This window comes from Scardinius erythrophthalmus (assembly GCF_964197995.2).
Source record: "Scardinius erythrophthalmus genome assembly, chromosome: 5".
Taxonomy (NCBI): domain Eukaryota; kingdom Metazoa; phylum Chordata; class Actinopteri; order Cypriniformes; family Leuciscidae; genus Scardinius; species Scardinius erythrophthalmus.
In genome coordinates, this window is record NC_138225.1 from 4,831,945 (window position 1) to 4,857,873 (window position 25,929).

Below are 25,929 nucleotides of genomic sequence, written 5' to 3' on the forward strand. Positions count from 1 at the left end.
CTGCTCAGACATCTTGGTTGTTATGAATGAAAAAGGGTGTCTTTAACATTCGTTTCCAAATGAGGAAAACCTTGTAAAAGGCTGGAAAATACATTACAGTCAGTATGAATATCCATCTACTCACTAGTCGCTTTCACAGCCACGTTGTGTTTACACTCGCGCTCTTGCAAACTAATCCAACTCAAACTTTCCAACTTGTAGATTATATTTAGGCTTTGAACATTCACAATGAGTTGCATTAAATTGTGAAGATCATCAAGATGAACTAACCATGCAAAAATCTAACTTTTGCAGGTCACAACAAAAGTTATAAACTTTGAAATAAAATGCAACACATTTTACTTCTGTGACGTGGAGTGTTTCCAATTGAAACAGGACTTTTAAAATAAGGGTGCAATTGAATTTATGAATGAGATTAGATGAGAATGAGATGAGAATAATGAAAATTGCATGTAAACTGGAGTGAAGAGTTCTGCTTGTGTCATGTAAATATCTTACTGCGATTAAGACCTTAAGACCCTCGCATTATCGGTGTACATGTAAACATGGTAAATGAATGCCAATCTGATCTACAGACCACAATAACAACTATTTTACACTCAAACTGGTCAATCTGTCCAAGATTTTAGGGGCTGTTAATGAAAATTGTGTTATTTCTATCTTTTATCTTCACTAAACAAACATGTTAAAAACACCACTTTTTAGTCCAAAAAAAACAGCTTTAAACTCTCCCACCGAAATGTCGCACGCAAGCAAGGAAACAATGTTGTTTCAGTGTTTCTCCGTGCCTGCCAATTATCATCTAAATTGCACAAAAAAACGTTACAAGTCAGACAAACAATCTCTTACTGTCTAAGTAGAAGGTTCTTGATTCCAGATTGAGCTGCTACGGATGTTTATCCTTTTTAGTGTATGATGTTTAGTCGAAGGTTTGTGTATGCAAAACTACCATGTGATGCCAATAACAAAACTGCAAAAACATGAGCATATTCTGTCCAAGAAAGGTTGTCAAAATGTCAATATAATTTCTCAGACAATCCTGGACAAATGGCACCTTTACGTTTCTACAAATCAAACCCAGACTATCTAATATGTGCCATGCGGCATCCCTCCATCTTCTCCCAATTTGAGTTAAATAAGAACAGCAGCTGTAAATGACTAATGGCTGAAGAATATGAGACAGTTTCCAGCAATCTCTGATCATTGATATCGCTGTAGCAGGAGAGGGGGTTTGGAATCAATTTATTGTTGAGTCTACAGACTTACTGAAAATCTGTGAGGTAATGAGAACCGTACGTCTGTGATCTCTGTTAGAGTTCTGAGCACAAACACTAGGGTTCAACATGCATTAGTGTGAGAGAACATGGGAACACACTGAAAAAATGTATAAAATAATAAGACATGTTTCATATTCAAATGCTGGGAATCCTTATTCCAAGGATGATAACAAAACCCATGTGTCTTTCATGATCTGGGCTTCACTATCCAGCCAAACCCTGATTCCTTGGTCGAGAAGGAGATGTTCAAAAAGTTTGGTTGATGTTAGAGTTCGGTTTGTTTGGATGACGTGAACGTTTTTTTCCGAACTCGGGTACACAACCGTGAACCATTCCCGAGTCCGCATATAAACGGTGGTCTGGGGAACAGTTCACGTGAACTCCGGTACGGTTCGCTGCTGATTCGCAATTGTACTAAAACGTGGAAATTAACTATTGATGACCAGGGCTTGACATTAACACCAGCCAAATGTGTGTGTATTTCAGCAGTGGCGTAACACACACACAAACACACACACACACTCCTACTAGCCACTTTGGCAGGTTGAATTTTATATATAATATATAGATTTGTCAACTGTAGTCTTTTAAAAAGGCATCTAAAACATAATTTTTTCGATACATATCGATACTGAAATATCTGAAATGCTTGACATGACTAAGTGAATGTAAACAGTTGAGAAAGAAAACACACGTGTAACAGTATAATCAATGGATCCGTGCGTCAAGTCTTAAAGTGACAGCAGCCTAATACCCCTGCTGCTAAATTATGAGATAATATTAAGTTTTTCCGAAAGGTATTGATGTCAAAATTATGGCCAGCGAAAATGCTGAGTGGCTAGTAACTTTGGAAAACCACTAGCCACAGCGGCTGGTGAGCAAAAAAAGTTCATGTCAAACCCTGTACGATTCAATAAATCTCTGTGTTTGTGTCTGTTCTTACTTTCCTGACAAGCTGCAAGCAGAGAGAATGTATATCACATATCGGCTCCCGCACTCTTTAGAACATTTGCAGCACATTCACGGCAGACAGACGCAAGTGCTGTTAACCAAAGGTTCAAAAACCAAAATGTAAAAAAGTGAGGCGAGCAATGCTATGTACAGTATTTTGCCACGTTCTCTAAACAGCTGCTACTTTGATGATGCAAAAGCATCCCGGTTTGGACCCAAATAATATAATGTGAACACAAATCCAGCTGTGGCAATGGGGGGGGGGGGGGGGGGGCAATTGAACTCGGGTTAGGACCATGCAATGGAAGAGAGTGTGAGAGAGAGAAGAGATGAGGACTCACCCAGGTAGGGGATGCAGGACACCATCTTTAGGGAGCGGATGTACTCTCTCATCCTGACGTAGTTATGCTCTTTAGACGTCAGGTAGTCCAGCTTGTCAAACGTGGCCTTGTCCTTCCTATTGATCAGCTAAAGAAAAAACAGGAAAGTTGCGGAGTTCTGTTAGTTTTTTCATCTGACCATATTGGGAAGCTACTTGACAAAAGTTCAACGAGATACAAGCTGCACATGATCAGGCCCACATGGAAATGCTGCTGAATCCAACAACAATAATCAGTTCTGCAGAGCAAATACCACGTCTTACAGATTCCCTTCCATGCATTGTTTTAATTCTGTTACTGTTGTTAATAAAACCAAGATTAATGAAGTTTTTAAACAAGAAAATACTATTTCAGGCTTTAGACTTCAAAATGTAAAGTTTAATTCAATGTGTTACTTGCCTTTGTAATTATTTGTGAAATTCACTATCAATTTCTGAGTGAAAATTGTTTCAGAGTAAATTCTAAACCATTTTTTAGTCACTAAGTTTTCAGTGAACAATGACTTTCAGTCTCTTATTGACTTGTCAGTATTTAAGTGGTTCAGGACTGTATTCCTACCAAACACAGATTTAACCCTCTTTTGTGTTAAAATCGAGTTACTTCATTTTGATGTTTGTCAAGCTACAATAAAGGTTTTCTGTTTTCTACCTGACTCTTGCTGTTTTTCAAAGTGTTGATTCTTGGCAAATTGCATGGAAACCAATGAGGGGTCAATTTGACCACAAACACAATCGATGAAACCAAAATTTGTACAGCCTTTCCAAAACAAATCTATGTGTTGAAACTTTGCATGCACATTCATGATCCTAAATGAGAAATTCACAAAATTCAATAAGAAATAAATAGTTCAACTAGTGCCTCAAACAGTTTAACAATCAAAAGTGGGTTGAATTGACCCTAACACAATTTAAAATCTATGTCCAGTTGCACAGAGTGAATAAGCACAGCTGGTGGATCATAAGGGGATCTTCTCAACATGCCGAGCAAATGCAAACAAAGGCTTTTAGCAGCCCGACCCGAATGGATGAACAACCTGTGGAGAGAAACTATCAGACCAACTGTTTCTGAAGCTTCTTTTAGACTTCACAGCTGTCATGCCCCGGGTTTGACCTGCGCTACACACTCTGAGAAAACACACACACACACACACACACACACACACACACGTTTTCTGGAGGTTGAAATCATACAATCTGTAATAATGTATATGGAGTTGTCATTTGTGTGGTAAATCAGGGTCAAACTGAGAAGATAAAGCTGCTATTTAGGGACCTACTGATTTCAAAGCTAAACTCTACACAAAATAAATGTTATTTATTGACATCTGTGAGTCCATGAGGAATCTTTAACATCCAAGGAACCTTTCCATTCCACAAAAGGTTATTTTTTTAGTGAAATAAAGGTTATTTGGATTTTTTAAATGTTCTTTTTTTTTTTTTTTTTTTTTTTTTTTTTTACATTTAGTATGTTATTTTAAGAACAGTTCAATGTAAGGTTCTTTGAGGAACCAAAAATGGTTCTTCTATGGCATCAAACTTCAGGACACTTTATTTTTTAACAGTGAAGTATGTGAACTAAAAACTTATCAGATTTGCTTTCAAGGTGGTTTCAGTTGAAGATTGTTTATTAACACTTTACAATAAGGTTCATTAGTAAACATTAGTTAATGTATTAACTAACATGAACTAACCATGAACAATACATTTGTTACTGTATTTGTTAATCTTTGTTAATGTTAGTTAATAAAAATAAAGCTGTTCATTGATTGTTCATGTTAGTTCACAGTGCATTAACCAATGCTAACAAGATTTTTATAAAGTATTAGTAAATGTTGAAATTAACATTAAAAAGTTCATTATTAGTTCACGCTAACTAATGTAGTTAACTAATGTTGACTAATGAACCTTATTGTAAAGTGTTACACATTTACTAATGCATTTTTTAAATCAAAAGATATACTGTATTTGTTAACATTATTTAATGTACTTTGCACTAACATGTGCAATTATATTTTTACTAAGATAATAAATGCTGTAAAATATTATGTTTACTGTTAGTTTATGTTAGCTTCTGCATTATGTTAGTGAGACTGTAAAGTGTCACCAGTTGTTTTATGATGATATATTTGTATATAATGCTATTTCTCCACTCTGCAAGTGCAACAACATCTAAAGTGAAAAAAAAAAGAAAAAGAAAACCAAATCTAACGATTGCAAACCTTCTCCTATTCTAAACATTTTGGCCTGTTTCCCCCAGAAGGGTTTTAATAGTTTATTCTGTACCTTTGCCCACCCAGCTTGTTCCAAAATACAACCAAAAACTCCAAAGCCAGAGCGGGCATATGGTGCGAAACTCCTGAGACAGAGAGCCGGGTCTCCAACATGAGCCTCATTAATAACCACTCCGACTGCTCACGCCATGAGCTCATGGAAGCTGCCATCTTACTGCTTTACGAGGCTCTTGGGGACAATGCTAAAAGCTTGTGCAGTTACAGTGGTAAATACCTCATGATGGGAAGAAATAGACACATTTGAAATTCCACTGACTATAGCAGAAAACAGAGGTGTGGTGCATTCGGGCTCAAGACTTTGAGAAGGAAACATCAAGGTGCTGGTCAAGAAACTCAAACAACCGCTGTAAATATGGAAGTAAAATAATGCCAAATGTTTTTGAAACAAAAATGCCTGTTGAATTGCACTACTTGAAAAAAGCATGCATTGCATTAACCATGTTTGCATTTTAATGCATTGCATTTTTATGAGCTGAAATTCAGCATGGTTGAATATTTAAACTGTGAATATTTCAATCCAAAACATTTCGAATGTTTTTTAAGTAGTGCAATTCAACAGCCTTTTTTGTTTCAAAAACATTTGGCATTATTTTACTTCCATACGTAAAAAGGCATAATTTACTGTATATAAAAATGCTGGTACATAATGGTGAAAGTTCTCATTTGACAGAATTAATAATTAAAGAGGTTTTCCAAATTGTCCTTGATCTTTTGACATACAAGAGGTTACTGTACTATAGAAATATCCTGCAAGTTTCAGAACTCAAAGCTTCCTTGTTAGTCCAGAAAGAGCTTTTATATTAGTATAAATATATCAGTGACCTTTTACACCCTTACCAGAGCACTCAGGTCTTCTGACCAATTGCTATTGACGGTTCCTCGTTGCCGTTATAAATCTAAGGGTGAACGTGCCTTTTTGGTGAAGGGTCCGAAATTATGGAATAGTCTTCCTTTCCGTGTGAGGTCATCTTCATCGCTAGCCATTTTTAAGTCTTCTTTAAAAACATATCTGTTTTCGTTGGCTTTTGAATAGATCATGAAATGGCTTTTTGAAGCTGATAGAATAATGTTGTATTTAAATGCGTTTATTTATTCTTGCTTGATCTGTAAAGCACTTTGGGTCAACTTCTGTTGTTTTTAAATGTGCTATAAAAAAAAAAAAGGTTGACTTGACTTATTGAAGCCAAGCTTCCAATATGACAAAAGAGATCAACGCCTACTTCTATATCATTACCTCTTCAGCCTCGTCCAGCGATTCATGCGTGTCATGTAGTCAGTACGAGAGAGACACATGTACACAGGATTACTTGAGCAACAAAAATGATATAGACCCCTCTGAAGATTAGCTGTAGAAAAAAAAACTCTTTGCATTGCCTTGCGAAAGTGTCATACACTGGATCAGACAGTAATGCAACACACAAGAAACAGTGTTTTTAAACAAAATATTGCTTTATCTGTTACAGATCGCTTGATATGATTATGTCTCTTCTGCTCATCAAGGCTGCATTTATTTTTGATAAATGGCCGTAAAAATGGTAATATTGGGAAATATTATTACAATTTAAAATAACTGTTTTCTATTGTAATATATAGTAAAAATGTAATTTATTCCATGTGATTAAAGCTGAATTTTCAGCATCATTACTCCAGTCTTCAGTGTCACATGATCCTTCAGAAATCATTCTAATATGATGATTTGCTGCTCATAAAACATTTCTGATTATTATTAATGCTGAAAACATGTTTTGTGGAAAACATTTTTTTTTTCAGGATTCTTTGATGAATATAAAGTTTAACAGCATTTATTTGAAATCAAAAACTTTTGAAACATTATAAATGTCTTTACTTTCATGTCTGATCAATTGAATGCAACCTTGCTGAAAAGTATTAATAAATTAATATAGAAATAAATAAGCTTTTGAAGGGTAGTGGACATTACAAAGACTAATAAAAAAGGCACGCCACATTAAATGTAAATACAGTCACTGAACATGTGGGGAATTTCATTGCAAGCCAATTTAAGGGAGCATGAAGTCTGCATGAATTTTGATTATTACAGATTAAATGTTTATGGCTGACCAGAGAAATACAATATTTTAACACTTTTACATCCAACTAGACTATTATATTTAGATTTATGCATTTATCTAAAGCGGCTTACATTGCATTCAAAGTACAAATATGATCAGTTCATGCATTTCCTTGGAATCGAACCGATGACCTCTGCATTACTAGAGCCCTGATTGAGCTTAAAAAAATGTAGTATGAGCATTAGTAATAGGGATGCTTGAGCAAACGCCACTAAATGTTAGTACTGTAATACGAGTTAGTCTTCACCTGTGAGCTGGACATGCCAATTACATGGACATATTGTAAAGGGCTGAAGCAGCGCAGTGGGATTGATGGAAAAAGATATTGCACAGGAGGAAAGTTGATTCCTACAGCGCAGACAGCCTTAATATATATCACTCCACACTGACACAATCCTTTCCAAACATGCAAGCAGACAAACATTATTTAGTGCCTATAGGAACATTTTTACAGTGGGATTTCAGACTAAGTTCAGTCAGGATCAGAACTATAAAGACACGAGAACTCAACTCCACCAGCATGGAAACTTTAGAATGACCCGATAAAATGGAATATGGAATGGGATACGAGGAATGGGACATGAAATTAGGACAGTCAGCATCTTGGTGTTATAGTTGGCAGTGGGATAAGAAGTTTAGGAAGACACTGTGTCGTGTTTCAGGTTTGTGGTGAGCAGCAGATTTCATTGAGATGGAAAAAGTGATGGATGAATCTGCGTGAACCGGGGAAGGGATGGATTTTGATCCCCTCTGTGAACACGGATGGATTGCAATGGAAGAGGAAGTGGTTGAGACCTATAGGAAACACGGGCATGTATGCAAGCAAACACACACACACACACACACAGCTTGGAGTCCACAGATGTGCTTACATGAACTACGAACAAACTGGAAAAAAGGAAACATAAATTAAACGCATGTAACCACAAACTAAAAGAACAGAAACCAAGGAAGGTATTTTTTTTTTTTTTGGAATTTGGAACATATTTCTATAAGATTTGCGATGTGCTGTAAGGGCTTCAAATACTGAAAAAACTTTGGGTTACATTTTATTTTAAGATGATGTAGTTACATTGTACTAACTCAAATAAGTACTGAGGGTAACACTTTATTTTAGTCTACATATGTTACATGCACTTAACAAAGTAATAACAGTAAATGATGCATAATTACATGCAACTAACCCTCAACCAAATCATAATCCTACCCTAACCCTATAGTAAGTACATGTTGTAAATTATTATTACTCAGTACTTAAATGTATAATTACATTGTAACAATGACACCTTAAAGTAAAGTGTAACCGTACTGAGTTATATTAATTAACTACATGTACTTGCTATAGAGTTACGGTTTGGGTTAGGTTTAGGGTTAGTTACTTGTAATTATGCATAAGTTACTGTAATTACTGTACATGTAGTAACGTGTCATTACGTCACCTTAAAATAAAATGTTACCAAATTTTGTTTTAAAATATATATATATATATGATTAAAATATTTGTATACATTGAGCTATTATATTTATAATATCTAATTCAATATCAGTTAAAATAATATTAATTTTCACCATGACTTGATCTCAGGAAACCTCTCAATAAAATGTCCAAATAATATTTAACTCCAAAATTACAAGGAAAAACACACTAACAAATAAGTAATAAACTGGATGTGTCTTATTACTGTAGTGTAGGGTTTATGAAACCTTTGGTCAGACAAACCTCTTAAAAGTAAAATATTTAATGTTGAAGTACCCCCTGAGATCTTAAATTACTATTTCAATATTTAACGACACATTTGCATTTTTTTTTTTTTAAAGTAAGTGTCTTATGATTGTTTTTATTTTAAAATTATTGATATACATAATCACTGCACAACTTGGCCAAAAAGTTATATTGTGATTATTTTGTCATATATTGTGATTGTACAGTAAATTTAAAAATAATGTGATAATATTACACTATTTTCTTTTTGTTACACTTCAAGTTATACTACTAATATTTATGCCTTTAAATCTTCCATTTCAAATGTTCAAACTTTCCAGCTTTTAGCATTTCAAAGGCTTCATGAGATATAACCACATTCTTCCACTGTGTCCAAATATCAAAATGTTAAAAGCATTTGAGAATGACTATTTGCAGGCGTTTTTATTTAACCGTCTAGAACAAATGCTTTATGTTATTACATGCCTCACAGATGCCTGTTCCCACAGTAATCATAAAAGTTTAACGTAGGGAAGAACTGACATGAGGAATCCTGGCAGACTAGACTTTTATTCCACAGTCACACGAAAGACGATCAATGGAAACGCTGTCAGATGGATTAAGAGTCAGTTTAACGTCTCAATCTAGCTTTGTTATTCTGTCAATTAAAAAGCCAAAGCGCTTTCAGGTCCAAGAAAGCATTGATCCAATTATAAGTTAGCTTGGAAACCAGGGTTGTGAAAAATTAAAGATTAGTTCCCATTCAACTCATGTGTGTGAATTTAAAGTGAATTAGTAACAAAATAGAGGATTGGAATTGGAATCTGAATCAGAACAACAGTAAGGGGAATTGCACACGTGATGCATTCTGGGAAATTAAGAGTTCGGTAACACTTTAATTGATGAAATGCATTGATTATGCCTTGTAATTAACCTTATAATGCATTATATGGTCTCATGAATAATTGTAACCACAGTTATAATACATTAATACGTACTGTATATATCTATTGTTACACTTTTAGAAAGAAGAATGCATTAAAACACATCAACCAAATTAAGATGTAACAAGGAATGTGCAAATTATAATGCATTTTAACCTATTTATGAAAATATATAATGCACTAAAATGTACATTATGAATACCTTTATAATAAATTATAGATCTACATAAGGGTTTCAAGTAATCTACCTTTTTTCCGGAAAAAGACGTTTTAAATATGATGAAATATAAAAATCTATAATTTTTCAAAGCCTATAAACTCTCAGGGCCCTATATTACACCCGGCGCAATGCAGCACCAGGTGCGACGCAAGTGTGTTTTGCTAGTTTCAGCCCAACGCAGTTATCATTTTCACGTCCTGCGCCACGTTGTTTAAATAGCAAATGCATTTGTGCTCATCTGTGTGCCCATGGGCATTTTGAGGCAACAGAAATAGACTGAGCCATTGACCAACTGAAACCTGGTCTAAAGTCAATGGCGCGATATTTTTTTTTTGTTATTTAATGAGCGCGTTAGTAATGTGCGCCTATAGGCGGATCCACAACGTGCGTACACTCTGCTTATTACACACACAGGGCACATAAACTAGCCTAATATTACAAATAAAAGGATTACAATGTAAAATATTATTATTGTGTACATAAAGATATGGTGGAATCCGGCTTGTCCTGTAGATGTTCTGCTTGCGCACTTTAATCTTGCACACGAGCAGATCCGTTTGCGCTCTGGAGACGCGTTCGGTCTTTCCACTATCAAATTCCGTCATGTAAATAGCGAATCTGCCATGGCGCGAGCGCAACTAGCATTTAAAGGGAATGGGAGATGAGACTCTGATTGGATTAATGCACGTAAATCCCAAAACACACTCATTATGCACCATGCGCCGGGAGCGCCGACCATCTTTCCCATCGTTAAACTAGCAAAAGTGGATTTGGACACGCACCCTAAGTGAACGTGTGCCATGCGCTTAGATCGTTAAAATAGGGCCCTCAAACTTCAAGGCTTTTTCAACATGTTCCAAAACTCAATTCAGGATCCATGAACTGTAAATTAAAAGGTTTTCTCAAAACAATTCAGAATGGTGCACAACCCTGTTGGAAACAACATAACAGATAATTTAAGACCAGCATCATAGAGTCATAGATATGATTGATGTCATGGCCTTCATTTTGCACTGCTCTTTCGCTCTCATCTAAATCTGGACCCGTCTGTGAGAATATGGTTTGTTCGTGGACAACAGCTCAGGATTTAGCGCCCTGGTTTGACCCATAACTCCAGGCTGTTGTCCTGAACTGCTCCCTGGATTATGCAGCTGGATTCTGGACATTGTGTCAGGCAGATGTCAGGTACTCACAGTGGCCAGAAAGACCTCCTCCTCGTTGAGTTTTGACAGTTCTCAGCTCACCCATATTCTTTATCCACCTTTTCCCTACTACACCCAATGACACTTTGCACGAATTATGGGAGTGACTTCCGCTAAACCGTAAACAATCAGCAAAGGTTTTCTCTATGCTTATGCAATAAGCATTTTCAAAAACAGGGTACAATGAGATGACAATATTTCTACTCTCCCTTCAACCATCGAACATTAAAAAAATTACCACAACAGACCATGAATAACACTCCGACATTATGACAGACAATACATAGCTTATTGTATTTACCTTGCTGGAGAGAACAAAATTGTCACTTCCTTTTAAATTGGCACATCATATCTCTAATAAAAATGGATGTTGTTTCAATCAGGGAAGAAACTGTGACTCTTTTCTGCTCTATCATGAATGAGTCTCAGAGCGTCAGACGAAACAATAAACGTTGTCATGTTCTCTTGTGTTCGGATGCTGGTGTTTGGAAACACAATCGTGTGAGACGCTTCTGGAGGGAATGAAACCAAATCATTCTGATGACGGACTTTGACTCAGGCGTTTCAGAACCACCAAACCAACACTTGAGATGCCGTGATGGGATTGGTCCGCTGGTTAGTCCAATTATCCAATCACATCCTCTGCTGAGTTTCTTGTTGCGCATTGATGGATTTATGCGGTAAACGTGTTTCCATCATATCTTATGTGTCTTATCGCGTAAAAAAAATGTTCCACCTCAATTCAGTGAATACTTTTAGAATTTATGCATATCTTGGCATTTCCATTCAGCATTTTGTATGTGATAACTCACAATCTGTATAAAAAAAATGTGGATGGAAACATGGCTATTGATACATTGCCTATATTGTTCCTGCATTCAAATTACTAAATTTTTAGAGGACTATATTGGGCAGGATGTTCAATCATTTTGCAAAACAATAAATAATTTTTGGATCACAAATAAAAAAAGATTTAGAAAAAAAAGAATCTACATATTAGTTGATTATCAAAATAATCGCTACACACAAGTACTACATATTTCATGTTGCACTATCAAACAAAAATGACTTTGTGTAGGATATACTTTGAGACAATTTTCACTCAGAAACTGCTAGTAAATTTCACAAATAATTACAAAAAAAGCAAGTAATGCATTTAATAAAAACTGAATTTTAGAACTAGAAAGACTGAACATGTATTTTCTTTTCTTGTACTCAACTAATCTTTGTTTTACTGGAAATCATTTAGCCGTATGGGGTGAAGCATTCATTGATCAAAGCCCAAGATGACCTGTGGGACATCTGAATACCTGAGAGAGATTCTATTGCATGCAAATATAAATAAATAAAAATAATGTCCAAAGTACTCTGACCTTTCCCATCAATGAAGCCTGTAATGCAGCTAACAGAGTTCCTTCTGGTAAAAGTCGCATCTCATCTAAATCATGGTTTTGGAAATCGTCTAGCGGTGGTTCTGGCCTTTAGGGTGTTGAAAGCGGATATACCATGTTTCAGGTGGTTTCACTAATGCATGCCTAACATCGAATATTAGCCAATATTTCCTCCATCTGTAATTCAAATCAATTTTCTGCAGTGCCAGCTGTTGATGTCTGCTGAAAAGCTCTGAAACGTCAGGCAAATCCTACTGGAGAACACTGTATAATCTTCTTTTTTCAATTTCAACAGTAGGGATTGAAGTGGCCCTTTTGCGAACAAAGCCACTGAAAAAGCTCCTGTTCTGCTCTTTATGGTGCCATAATGGGTTGAGCGAGCAGGAAAATGTGTGCAGGAGCTGGCAGGTCTCTGGCTGAGAGAGCAGGTGTGAGGATAGAGGATAAAACAAGCGCTACTGGTCTCGCAGGATTAATTAGACCTGGGCTGCTTTCAATACAGTACAGCCCAGTCTCATCCAGCTCATACCTGCAGATGGGCCATAAAGTTTGTTGGCTAACCATGTAATACTTTCCTGTTTTCTCCAGTCATACTTGCCCAATATTCACCATTGTGGATTGTTGAGGTATCATTCATGTAGCACAAATAATGTGTGACGGGTTACAAGCCAGTTTAATGCGTTTTGGTCTGTTCAAATCAATCAAAACCAGGCAAGAAATGAAACAACAAGCAGGGCTGTCAATCAGGGTTATTATCGTTAACTAGAACTATTAAAAACATTTTATGTCAACTGAAATAAAATTAAATATTGGATGAAAACTTCATCAAACTTCATTGAAAATTTGGAAAAAATCTGTTAAATATGAATATTAAATAGTAATATTTAAAATAAATAATACAAATAAAATACAAATAAAATTAACATGGAAAATATAAAATTGAAAGCAAATTCAAAAAATATTAATGAAAATTATAGCAGTATAAAAATAATACTAAAATAACACTGCTGTCAAATCGATTAAAGTTTAATTGCTATGAACTGAACTTTATCGACTAAAATAACTAGCTTCGACAGACGGCCGTACGCATCGATTTACAGTGAAAGAGTGACCCTTGAACTCACGCGTGACGTATTGACGAAAAACAAAACACCATTCACAAATTAGAAGTCTAAAAAGAAAAAAATTAATGAGCTTGAGTTTGTTGCCCAACCTTATTTGTTTAGGGATGCACTTTTTTGGGCTTCAAATTTTTCTCCACCATTCACTGCCATTATAAAGCTTGGAGAAGCCAGGGATTATTTTAATATAACTTCGATTGTATTCATCTGAAAGAAGAAAGTCATACTGTATACACATAGGAAGGCTTGAGGGTAAATCATGGGCTAATTTATATTTTTGGGTGAACTATCCCTTTAAGTGTGTATGGATTCATTGCTTGCCCTTGGACAGCTGTTGCATCTTGCCTAGTATAAGTATTGAGCAACAGCAACAGTGATACTTGCCTTTAATAATAACAATGTGAATTTGCTGCAGGACATCAATGATTACAGCCTTGAGCTTTTGAATCAACAATCAATCATTATTCCAAATTTGTGTTGTTCCCCTGACATCATATTTTATGTACTATCCCTTGCGTTTTGTCCATGAATCTGGGCTTCGCATTATATCAGATACGTTCCTAGTTCTTATGCTGTACATAAATTAATATCTCTCATCCACGTCACCTTGACTAACGCCAAACCTCCGGCGCCACGGACACTCGTCGGCTGAGGAACAGTTTTTAAGCGGTCCCTGGTGTTCCTCTGAGGGTGGATGGACAGGGCCATAAACATGCCTGCAAAGTTGATCTTGGCATCATCAATAGCCAATGCAGAGGTAAGCATCACTGAACTAAACCTGGAGCTAAAAAATCATAAAAGGAATAGCAAAAGCATTGCATTTTGAAGAGTTATTGAGTTTAAGCGACATTATGGATCTGACATCGGTGCTTAGCTGTTACAAAACCTATGATCTAAACCTACTTCAGCTGGACAATGACAATATTTTCTTCTAGATCCGCTGGACAGCAGAAACAGTATCACTGTAAAGCTGCTTTGAAACAATCTGTATTGTAAAAAGTGCTATATAAATAAAGGTGACTTGACTTGACTTGATCTGAGGGTTCCAGTACAACGTTCCCTTCTAAGACTTCTTTTTTGATTAAAGTATTCATACAACATCCAACAACATCAAAAAGTTAAATCTGGCACATTAGATTATTATAAATATGCTATAATTACAATGCTGAGAACATTATGCAAACATTTGACCGGTAGTGTACATACACCCACTAAATCCTCGCTGTTCATTAAGCCATACAATGTTTTAAACTACTATTCAAACTTTGTCAAGCTAATTTTGAAATCTTTGCTTTTCTAGTAAAAAAATTGTTATGTTTTTTGTTTAACTTAAATTGATTTTATCTGTACTTCCTTATTTAAATATAATTCTGCATCCTGTTTGCTAGCTCAAGTTCAATTAATAATCAGAAACTACATTGGGAATTTAAAAAGCATTCGAAATTGAACTCGAAATTAATTTGGGACAGTGCTTTAAAGCTGGAATACAATCTGAACAGATTTTAAAACAGTAGTCATCATCATACAATTGCTGAATTTGCAAATGGTTGCAGAGAAAAACCAGGCATCATACACTAAACGACTGAGGGTCATACACTACCAGACTTTCAAATCGTTCCAAACACAACAAACTTGCGCAACACATGAGACGTTGTTGTAGTGACTCTGTAAGTGCGTTTGGTCAGTAATGACTCTAGATTATAACAGGCGTAGTCAGTCATTTTATCTATGCTGATGAGTCAAATATTGAGGCTATTGTTATGCATTAACAATTATGTTACGCATATTCTTATGCGTTCTAAAACCGGCTCAAAATATCGAACAAGTTTTGATATCATCCGATTTGATGGAATCAAAAAAAATTGGATAAAAATCAGAGTCTGTTCACATCACAAAAAAAAAGAAATCTGAATCTGTCAGTTCCGAATTTCCGAGGGGCCAAAATCTGCAGACTGCCGCAGACTTTCGGCAACTACAGTATTGTCGACTGAACCAGACTGCAAATAGTGGTAAAAATCTGTGTAAAAGTCATGTATCCCAGCCTTTAGAGGACAGTAGGAAGCAGACAGAGAGGCCAATCAACAGGTTTTGAAAGCAGAGGCCAAAATCAAGTGGAAAATTCAAAGTTTCTAGTACTTTGAAGGTCATACTGTTCATTGAAAGAAAGTACAGGAAATTATACATTTATTTTAGTGATGAACACTTCCTAAGAGCATAATTTCTCTCCCTATTTCAAACATCTGTTCATTTTTAGGGGAAGTGGTCATCGGGCCTCAGATGTGAAGAGTAAGAGGGTCCAACGGCGAGTGCCAAAAGACACGCACCCAGACATTCAGTTTTTAACCAGTAAAACTCTCTAAAGCTTCTGCATGTTGCCGGATTCAAACAAAAGCACTGGATACATTGAGCTGTGATGTGAGTAATCTGGCCATTGAAGCCATTTCTTGTCTTCTACTACAAATAGAGGCAAAAAAATAAATAAAAAATAATAAGCTGGATTTAAAAAGCCCTGGACAATCAAGACCATACGAGAAGAAAATCATCACGATCATCTTGATCAAGAGTGGCAGAAAGAACAGCATGATCAGACATCCACCAGTAAACTAGTCATCATGAAGCGGTCAAAGGTCAAAAATTGAGTCTTGTCATTACAAATGTGAGTGCAGCCTGGTTTTGGCATGTAAATAACATGCACTTACAGACCAAAAAGCATTTAGGAATTACAACATAATGCATGATTTAATTTAATACTGCATAAGAACGACAGCCTGACCCTCCCTTCTAGGTTTTCATCTGATGCAAGCAATGTAGACGAATAAAATGCAAGAAATGGTCTGACAAAACAAAAACAGATATAAGGAAATTATGCAAAAAATAGAGAATGGGCTGTTAAAAATATTTCTGGCTGGTAAATTGTCTCAATTCTATGGAAGCTTGTTTCTGCCACTGAATAAAAAATAAAAAAGGAAATTGTGAGTTTATCTCACAATTCTGACTTTATAACTAGCAATTGCAAGTTTATATCTCACATTTCTGACTTTTTTTTTCTCAAAATTGCAAGATATAAACTTGCAATTGCGAGTTATAGATGTAAATTCATAATTGTGAGGAAAAAAAAGTAGCTATTATCTTTTTAATTATGATTTCTGAAGGATCATGTGACACTGAAGACTGGAGTAATGATGCTGAAAATTCAGCTTTGCTCACAGGGATAAATTACATTTTATTACACATCTTATTTTGAAATTGTAAAAATATTTTGCAATATTACAGTTTTTACTGAATTTCTGATCAAATAAATGCAGCCTCGTTGAGCAGAAGAGACTTCTTTCAAAAACATTCTGGGTGAGCTTTACTTTAAAACGAGCACTTTTTGCTTTCGGGTTTTCATCTCTATTTGTTCAGAACTTCAGTTTTGGTTTCGGCCAAACTTTTCATGCGGGTGCATCACTAGTTATTATTAATAATCTACTCTTATTAAAAACCATACAGTATAGAATATGATGAGAGAAGTGTCATGTTTGGATTCCACGTCTCTTTCCACAAAGTTACAATTCTAGAGAATAATTTTCCATTTTAAACGACATGCTTTAAGTGGAACGGTTGTGTTAAAAAGCATCAGTTTCAAAGTGAGCAGGGAAAAAATAATTACAGGACTAAGTGGGCAAAGTCCAGAAAACATACTTACCATGATTTATGAGCAAAACATTTTTAGAATTCAGATATTATGATTAAATAGCCAAAGGTTTGAGGTCTATGGCGAGTCTGGCTGTATTTAGCTATACCGTGGGGACAGAAAACTATCCTCTGACTAAACCTCTCCTCGAGGACAGCCTCAGATTCATTCAATAAAGTAAATATTTAATAAGTGTCATCAAATAAGTTTGTCTTACCGCCCAGGTCTTGCTCAATCTAAAGATGGGAGCGCTTTGCAGTGCCGACACCACCGACACCATAGAATGAAGGTTATTCAGCTCTAGAAGTTTCTGCACACATAGAAAGCAAGTGGTGAATTGCTATACAGTTCAGAAAACTCAATGCACAAACCAGTAAAAGGCTGTTTAAAGAGCGCGAGCGAGTCAAAGAGTATATTTATGTAGCAACCACTTCCGTTTTACTGGTTGCATTTTATTTGATCATGTTTTGCTATGAAAAGTTCTCACTTCATAAAAGACTAGGTTGCAATTTGTGAAAACAGAGAAAATGCACATGCTCTTCTAATGAAGCAGACATGCACTACTGTCTGTTTGTTAGGTTAGATGATGTGACCGATACCGCCCACACTCAAAAGTCCCTTTACTGCTCTCTGATTGGACGCCATCCACTAAAAGACAGTGACCTTCAGATAGATACAGACCTGCTTTCATCATTACTCCCACAATGAATACCCATCAAATGATGGAAAACTGCTTTGTGCTCGCTTCAGCGAATTTGGCACAGCCGAATCGACGCCATGACACGTGATGACTACAATCTGAGTGTTTTTCTCAGCTTTTGTTCTGTCAGCAAGTGTTCCTCTGAGATTCAGTCATGAGATATCTGAAGGATGGCTCACGAGTCTTGATATCTGAGCCGCTTCATTGACGTGGCTTGTTTTGATGAGTTTACTTTCTTTTGAGAGCCAGATTATCCGGATGAAAAACCAAAGGGTGGGCAAACAGTTATTTTATTAAAAAAGTTAAGTTATTAAAAAAAAGATAAAAGAAAAAAGTGTGCAATATATATAAAAATAACTGCTGCTAAATCATTAGCCCTAATGTAGCATTTATATAGTGAGACTAAACCTTTCCAAACCATATAGAAGTAAATTAGAAGAAAAAAAAACGTTTATTATAAAAAGTTTATTATAACACATTCTATTTATTGTAAATATCTGGACTTCATTAAGCTCTTCAAGTAAAGTAATGGATATTTGAAGGACATAAAGTAAAATTCATGCATAGTTATATAAAACTAAATAATAATGCTTTGTTGATCGCTTAGTGTGTGCCAACCGACTGTAATGGCACCTCATTTCAAAGTCGGAGCATACTGTATAATAATCTGTAGTCCACACACTAATGAGGTGAGCCGTCGAAGTTGGACAGACTCACAAACATCATCTCACAACATGCACAACTGCAGCACGACACAGCTGGAGCAATTCAACATCATTAGAGAAACATTTCTCGGTATATCTAATGCAGACCTAATTGCTCTTTAGCTCGTTATGCTGCCTTCTAAAGCCCCGTTTACTCCTGGTATTAAGATGTGTTTTGTTCGATCGGATCACAAATAGACAAGAGAGACACTTTCAACCACTTCTGTCCTGATTTCTTCGAGAAGAGGGTCTATAGGTGGGTAAATGTATGTTTTTATTTTATTTATTTTTTTACTTTTGATCTAATGGACAAAATCAGCCATTTAAAACAAGCAAAAAACATACAGAGAGCAGCAGCTTTAGTTTCTGCTCTGACAGTCACAAGACCAGCCGAACACTTTAGCTCAAACTTTAGTCTTCAGCCGCCAAAGTTTATATCCCATCTGGCTAGAGCTCTTCCCATAATGTTTACTCATTAGATCAGTAGGAGGAGAGTAGACAGTCCTTTGTGTCTGTTTGAACACACTCGACCACATGAGCGTTTACACTATGAAAGCGATCTGGTCGAATGTGTTTTCGATGACGTCGTCATACTCAGATTCTAGTCAGAATGTGAGTCTGATACTGCTCCACTGGGCTGTGATTATGGGGCGTGTTTCAACCGAACCAGGAGAGAAAATGCCTCTGCACTCAATTGGATAGACCTACAACCAATCAGAGCAACGGAGTAAGTGGCGTATGTTCTTCATTCATCTTTCCGATCGACAAATGCCTTGATCGCGGTTCTCTGTTCCTCTTTTCAAATTAATGCGCTGTCGATATCTTCTATAACAGACGCGATGGCGGAATCTACACATGATGTTTCATAAAGTTCGGGAGGAGCACTAACCCTATCAGCATGAGAGGAAGCATATAATTATTCACTCTGTCAACTCGCCTAACATTCCTTGACAGTTTTCAGCATCCCTCCGCTCACTCTTGGCTTGTTCTTCCACAGCCAGGAATACGGGGGGAGTACTCTGGGTTCGGGCCGAATACCGAGCCCGGAGCCTCTCCTCGGACAGCACGCCAAATATGCATTTATTCTATCTGACTTATTTGTAAGTGTGAACTCGTGAAATCTCAATTCTCCAGCGGCAGTCGTCTTTGTTGTAAACTAATTCAACCCAAGCGCTCATTGGTGACGTGGATGATTACGTTACAGTTGATCATCTGTCCATCATCGTATAAAGCCCGCCCTGACAATTTGATTGGTCCGAACAGCTCTGGTTTGAGCATAATTTCTCCACAACGGATCAAGTCCAGACCGAACTTCCCGAGCTAAAAATGTTGAGGGCGGGGCCAAGTTCGGCTGGCATCCAGGCTAGGAAAGTGGACAAGCTCAAACTTTTTAGACCCCGCATGTATTTAGTGTCGTCCACTTGTGATCCGACTGACCAAAACACTTCTTAATGCCAGGTGTAAACAGGTCCTAAGATACCTAGATGTGGCCAAATTTAAGGCAGCATTGCATGATGGGAAATGTAGTTGTTGAGAATAACACATACCTATACTTTTATCCTTGAATAAACTGATGAATTTGATATTGTGGTGTTCATTGTGATACATAAAGAATGATGTATTGGCAATAGATTTTGGTGCATTGGTGATCTTTTCTAGCCTAATAGTAATACTTTTTCTTATTAATACAATAAGAGTATTGAAAATAACTGTTCTTGAACGTACCTTTGCGATCTTGACAAAGTGGCTCAGGATCTCGGCACGGATCTTCAGGGTTTGAGCGGTGAGGATTTCCTGTACCAACCAGAAGCTCACCTGAAGAGATGGGAAAAACAGTGATGACAGGGAACACTGATTTGCTGAGAAGTTGGGATGTCACGTTTTTTGTTCCCCCGACCCGATCAGAGTAATTGAATATTGTCCCGATCTGATACTTGTGTTTTCCTAGTGCTTGGTGTGCACTTCAAGTACATTAAATTGATCTCCTGTCCCCCTGTGGTGAAAATCTAGCTTTTAATGTTGTTTATATGTCTATGTGTTGTTTTTAATATGCTTTAGGACAAACCATGTGTAAATTCATAAGTCGACACCATTGCTAAGTATTTTCTCCTTAAAACTGCAGTGAACCAAAGACAGTCTCAAAAACACGCTTTGAAATCGCTGGTGTTTCTGACGACACAAACTACCTTGTAACCAATCAGGTCAACGTGTGATCGTCAACGAGTGGATCTCTGAGCTGAGTGAGTGAGTGAGTGAGTGGAGGCGGGGCTCATTTGCATATTCATAGAACAGCATATACTAAATGAAGCAAGGGTTTAGAGTTACATTCAAGCTATTTTAAGGCATGAAGACGTTTTTTCAAGAATAAAACTTTGTAATTTTGGTATAGTAAAACAGGGGGACTTTAAAATCAATCCAATGTATATAGTACAGAGATTTTCTCAGGGGCTCAAATGTAATAAAAGGCACATCTATGGGATATCTATCTGGAGGGCCACTGTCCTGCAGAGTTTAGCAACACCACACCTGCCTGGAACTTTCTAATATGCCTAGTTACACCTTGATTAGCTGGTTCAGGTGTGTTTAATTCAGGATTGGACACCCCTGGGATAGCCAATACTGATCAGTAAAAAAAAAAAAAAAAAAAAAAGCCAGAGATCATACAATCCTTGAGATCAGCTCAGGACATCCTGACATTCCGGTATATATATGAACACCCTCAGGTCATCTGAGGTCACGACATGTCAGGACAGCACTAGGTCAAGTTTCATCTGTAGTTTTGGAAACTTGATTTTTTTTTTCACTAAAGGGAAACTCAACTGGCATCAAAGCACATCTCGTGGAAAACCCATTTCTGATAGACAAAAACAAAAGTGCTGGAAATAACTGTTGGGAAAGCTGTTGTTATGTAATGAAAAATGAGACGCTCCAGTCTGATTATAATTGTACGGCAAACACAGAACGCTGGACACACAGACTTCACTTGGCAGAGACTCCAACGCAAGCTACAGAAAATAACAAACTTAGAAAGCAGATGAAGTCTGAGTGATTCTGAGTGCAGTGAAAAGTTTAAGATTTCAGCCTCAGGGAGCCGTTATAACATAACGAGAGTCAGGTAACAAACCTCAACAATTTCCTCAAAAGCAGCCTCGATTATATTTCATGCAGAGGGAATCAAACTCAAGACACTATTTAATGTCGGACAAATAATTTAGGAAAAGAAAGTCAATGTTGAACTACTACTGATTGCAACAGAATTGGGATATCTTTAAATACAAAAAAAAAAAAAAAAAAAAAAACTACATTACAACTGCACACTAAGATTAAGTCTAAAAAGCCAACCGAAGTCCAAAGTCCTAAAATGATAAATGTGGTTGAAAACAAATCTTTGTTTGGTGTTTTGCTGGTTTATCAGGGAAAAACGGCAGAATACAGTCAATTTGTTGCAATTGAAACAGTAAATATATCTGTAAACTAAGAATATATGGACTGAACTGTCCAAGCAAATGATGTCTTTTCCATCGACCCTCAGGAAGTCATCTTGATAAAAGGGAACATTAGTTTGAGCATAAATTTGGCCCCTGACTTTGATCCTTTAAAAAGAGACGATTTATAATTTTCAAGCTTGAATTGAATATTCGACTTCCGTGTTAAAAAAAAAAGTAGTGAGCGCCAACATAGACAGCATGAGCAACCTAACTTCATACAGTACGTGAGTGATTTGAAGCGCTCTATAGACAGGACATTTTAAATATCCAGACTTCATTAAACATCTTTCCCAATGTGAATGTTGCTTGAAGCCAACGCTGTGCGACAATGGAAAGAAATTGATAAAACATGGGTGTAAATTACTTAAATATCTGTAGTGAAACTGAGAGACTGTATAATTACCTAAAAACCATAAAAAAATAGCAAAGTATGAAAAGATTTAATAGTACACATAGCTAAAGGGAAGGATAAGGATAGAATTGGCTCTAGTTTAAACTTTGTTTCACTTAAAATTTTACTGTAAAAAGATGTAGTTACCTTAAAAATGAATAGAACAAATTTTTTTAACACTTTACAATAAGGTTAATGCATTAACTAACCTAAATTAATATATTTTACAGCATTTAATATTCATGTTAGCCCAGTCCATAAACAAATGTTAACAGATACATCTTTTGATCTTAAAAAAGTATTAGTAAATGCTGAGACTGACATTAATAAATGCTCATTGTTAGTTCATGTTAACTAAAGTAGTTAATTCAACCTTATTGTAAAGTGTTAATACAAATCTAATATAATAACTACATTTCTGTAAAATAATAATAAAAAAAAAGATTTTTAAAGAATCACTATGTAGTGTGAGCCAGAAACAAGCTTTTATTGGCTTATTCAAAGTCATCGCCTCATTAATTAATCATGTAAATTCTGGTAAAATTCCCAAATTAATTAAATCCTTTGATTCATAAATGTTAACAGACACTTCAGTGTGATCATTTATAAGACAAATGTGCAATGCTCAAGTCATCGTCATTGAGAGTTATTATCTAAATAAAATGAGCTTCAAAATGTTTGAGTCAAGTTTTCCAGCAATATTGCATGAAGGCGTATCGCAGCTGTGTTAAGTTAACATGTAAGAACGCCGCTTTACTAGATAAGCCAAGTGTGCAATGATGTCATAGCCTATAGCTCATTATCAAATCATGTACACGCTATAAGAGCTCTGGTTGGTATAGAAACCCGTGTAGACACTGCATTTCTTGGCTCGGAGATGACGGTTCTTTTTCCAAAGAGGCTGTAAAGTGGGTTTCACCAAAGCGCAGAGCTCCGACCCCCTTCATGAAAGAGAGTGAGCTCATCTACTTCATTCTTACCCATAATGCCTTCAAAACAGCTCTGGAAGCTTCTGTTCCCATTCCATATACAATGAACTGGCAAAGAGCGCTACAATATATTTCAGGGCCAGAGTTTCTGCTTATTTGCCATGATGATGATGAAGGACCACAATATACAGTTTCTGCTCACCTGATTTCATTAAAAAAAATACAGAGCTGATTTATTACATAGACAAGTTTGACTTGCAAAACGTATGGTTGTTTATCTGCTCAAAAAAGCTCACCTTATGTTATCCAATAATATAGTCACCAAGGTGAGAATCTAATTACTTAGATGAGTAACTCTTAAGTAGATGATAAAGTTACAAGCGAATGTTTAACATTTAGGGGTTTGTTCAAATCCCTACCTAATATGAGCAATATTAATAGTGATGCTTGACTTCTCACTACTCGTATACTAATATGTAGTTTGATGTAAGGTAAATTTTCTGTCAAAACCTTTTTCTGTAATCAATCGCACCTACCATTAAAGCTTTTTATATATTTTTATATTGCACGAATTTCACATTTAACCTCCAAATTAAGTAGCCTGTATTTTTAAATATGTGTTTAATGGCATCTTTTTTATGAAAGGCATCACCAATACCAATAATTCTATAGATGTCTCTATGAAATATTTTTACTCAATTTTAGCCATTAAATATAGGCATTCAGCATTACAGTCTAATTGAAAGTTATCAATTTGAACATTTATTAGGGTTTAAAAAAATATAACTTTTAATTTAAGTGAACTTAAAACAATATTAATATAAACTCATTATAATAAATGTCACATTTACATCAATCCATCAGGGCTCAATTCTTTTCTATTGGCCCAGTCAGACCAGTTCAGATTTTGACTGTCAAAATGCACAAAAAGTTATTGTTTGTGTTGCTTTACGTTCATTTAAACACATTTAACTCTTTTAACTGTGCTTGCGAGGATACTCGACAAAACTGGCATTTTGGCATAATTTAGTGTGTTTTTGTCAGTTCAAGTGCTGTCTGAAGTGGCTTTCTGTGCGCACGAGTGTGAGATTCACAGATGCGCTCCAGTAAAGCACTGCTTTCTCTTTTGAGTCTAGTCGCGTGTGAATGGATTAAAAGCATTTGCATGAATAAGAGCGTGGTCATACAGTATAATGGAACGCTAGTCAAAGGTTGACAGGGAAAATAAATAAATCGCATGCATTAATACATCAGTTTTGACAGCCCTAATATACATCTACATACATACACACACATAGATACATATGTGTTTTTCTATAAATAAATAAATGAATACAAATATAGGACTACTAATACAAGAACTGGGCACAATTTACAGTACATCAAACGACAGGCATTGTTTAAAGCAAGACACAACCTTGGGTGGCCAAGAAAAGGGTCTCAAAGCCGCTCCATCTTTCCGAAGGTCTGGAAGCCAGATCATAATGTTCGGCTTTATGATGTCATAAAACCAAAGACACTGGCAACCAGGATAGAAGGAATTCTGTGAGATTGACTTTGAGGAGAATTGTGGAGGCTGAGACCATTTCAAAAGGGAAAATTTGCAGCGGGGAACTTGATGCTTTTATGTAATTTCCACACAACCCTGGCTAGAAAACTAGAACAAATCCTCTCATTAAACATATGCCATAAATGTAAAAAGTGGGTCATCAAATGTCTGCTTTGCACTTTTATAGAACTTTCACAAAATTGTGCATATGTAAAATTGGGACACACCAGTCAATCTAATTATGTTTCAGATTTAAAGAGAAAGATTTAAAATCAAATTAATTCCAGGCTGAAACTTCATAAGCATGAATGGAAGCGCTACAGTAAAACCACAAATTTAGTTCAGATTAATTTATGGCCAAATACTTAGCCTATAAATTAGCTTGAAAACCAAACTTCCTTCTGGTTTTATAATGAATGGCTCCTTGAGCTTTTTAATCCATCAGCATCACCAAGTTTGAATAACAAAACAACATTTTAATCATCAAAATTAATTCCATGAATAAAACTGATTCACAAAAAGGTTCCTACGAGGCTTACCAGACGAGTTTTACTATAAAAGCTAAAGGATGGAGAACTTTGAGAACAAAACAAAGTGCACACAAACAAAAATGAGCTTATTGGCAAAAATAGTCAAGAAATGGGTGAAGACGACACGTAAACTTGTATGAACTTGGTATGGAATCTTAAATTATAGTGTATCCAAGTTACTTTTACATGACACAATACAATACAATTAATAAAAACTGAATTATTGCATGCAAAAACAACTTATTTTAAAATATTTTCTAACACATGTCTTTGGAAGAAAGTTGGTTTTCGCTGTTGGATTTGGTGATAATTTGTGGCGCTAATGTGCCCTAAGTCAACAACATGTGAGATGACAAGATGAATGTTGTCTGATATAAGAGTTCACAAGCTCGGC

General features: G+C 36.0%; 1 protein-coding gene across 2 annotated transcripts in view; it reads right to left on the reverse strand.

The window, feature by feature from the left end:
* The window catches only part of LOC308691447 (ras-specific guanine nucleotide-releasing factor RalGPS1), a 165,540-nt gene that overhangs the window by 101,835 nt on the left and 37,776 nt on the right, over positions 1–25,929 (reverse strand). For both annotated transcript variants that reach the window (XM_081366649.1, XM_081366650.1), the window contains exons 6-8: positions 20,374–20,463; positions 17,462–17,554; positions 2,570–2,696 (exon numbers count right to left, since the gene is read on the reverse strand). In XM_081366649.1, coding sequence (XP_081222775.1) covers positions 2,570–2,696; positions 17,462–17,554; positions 20,374–20,463 — 310 coding nt within the window. The remainder of the gene's footprint in view (positions 1–2,569; positions 2,697–17,461; positions 17,555–20,373; positions 20,464–25,929) is intronic.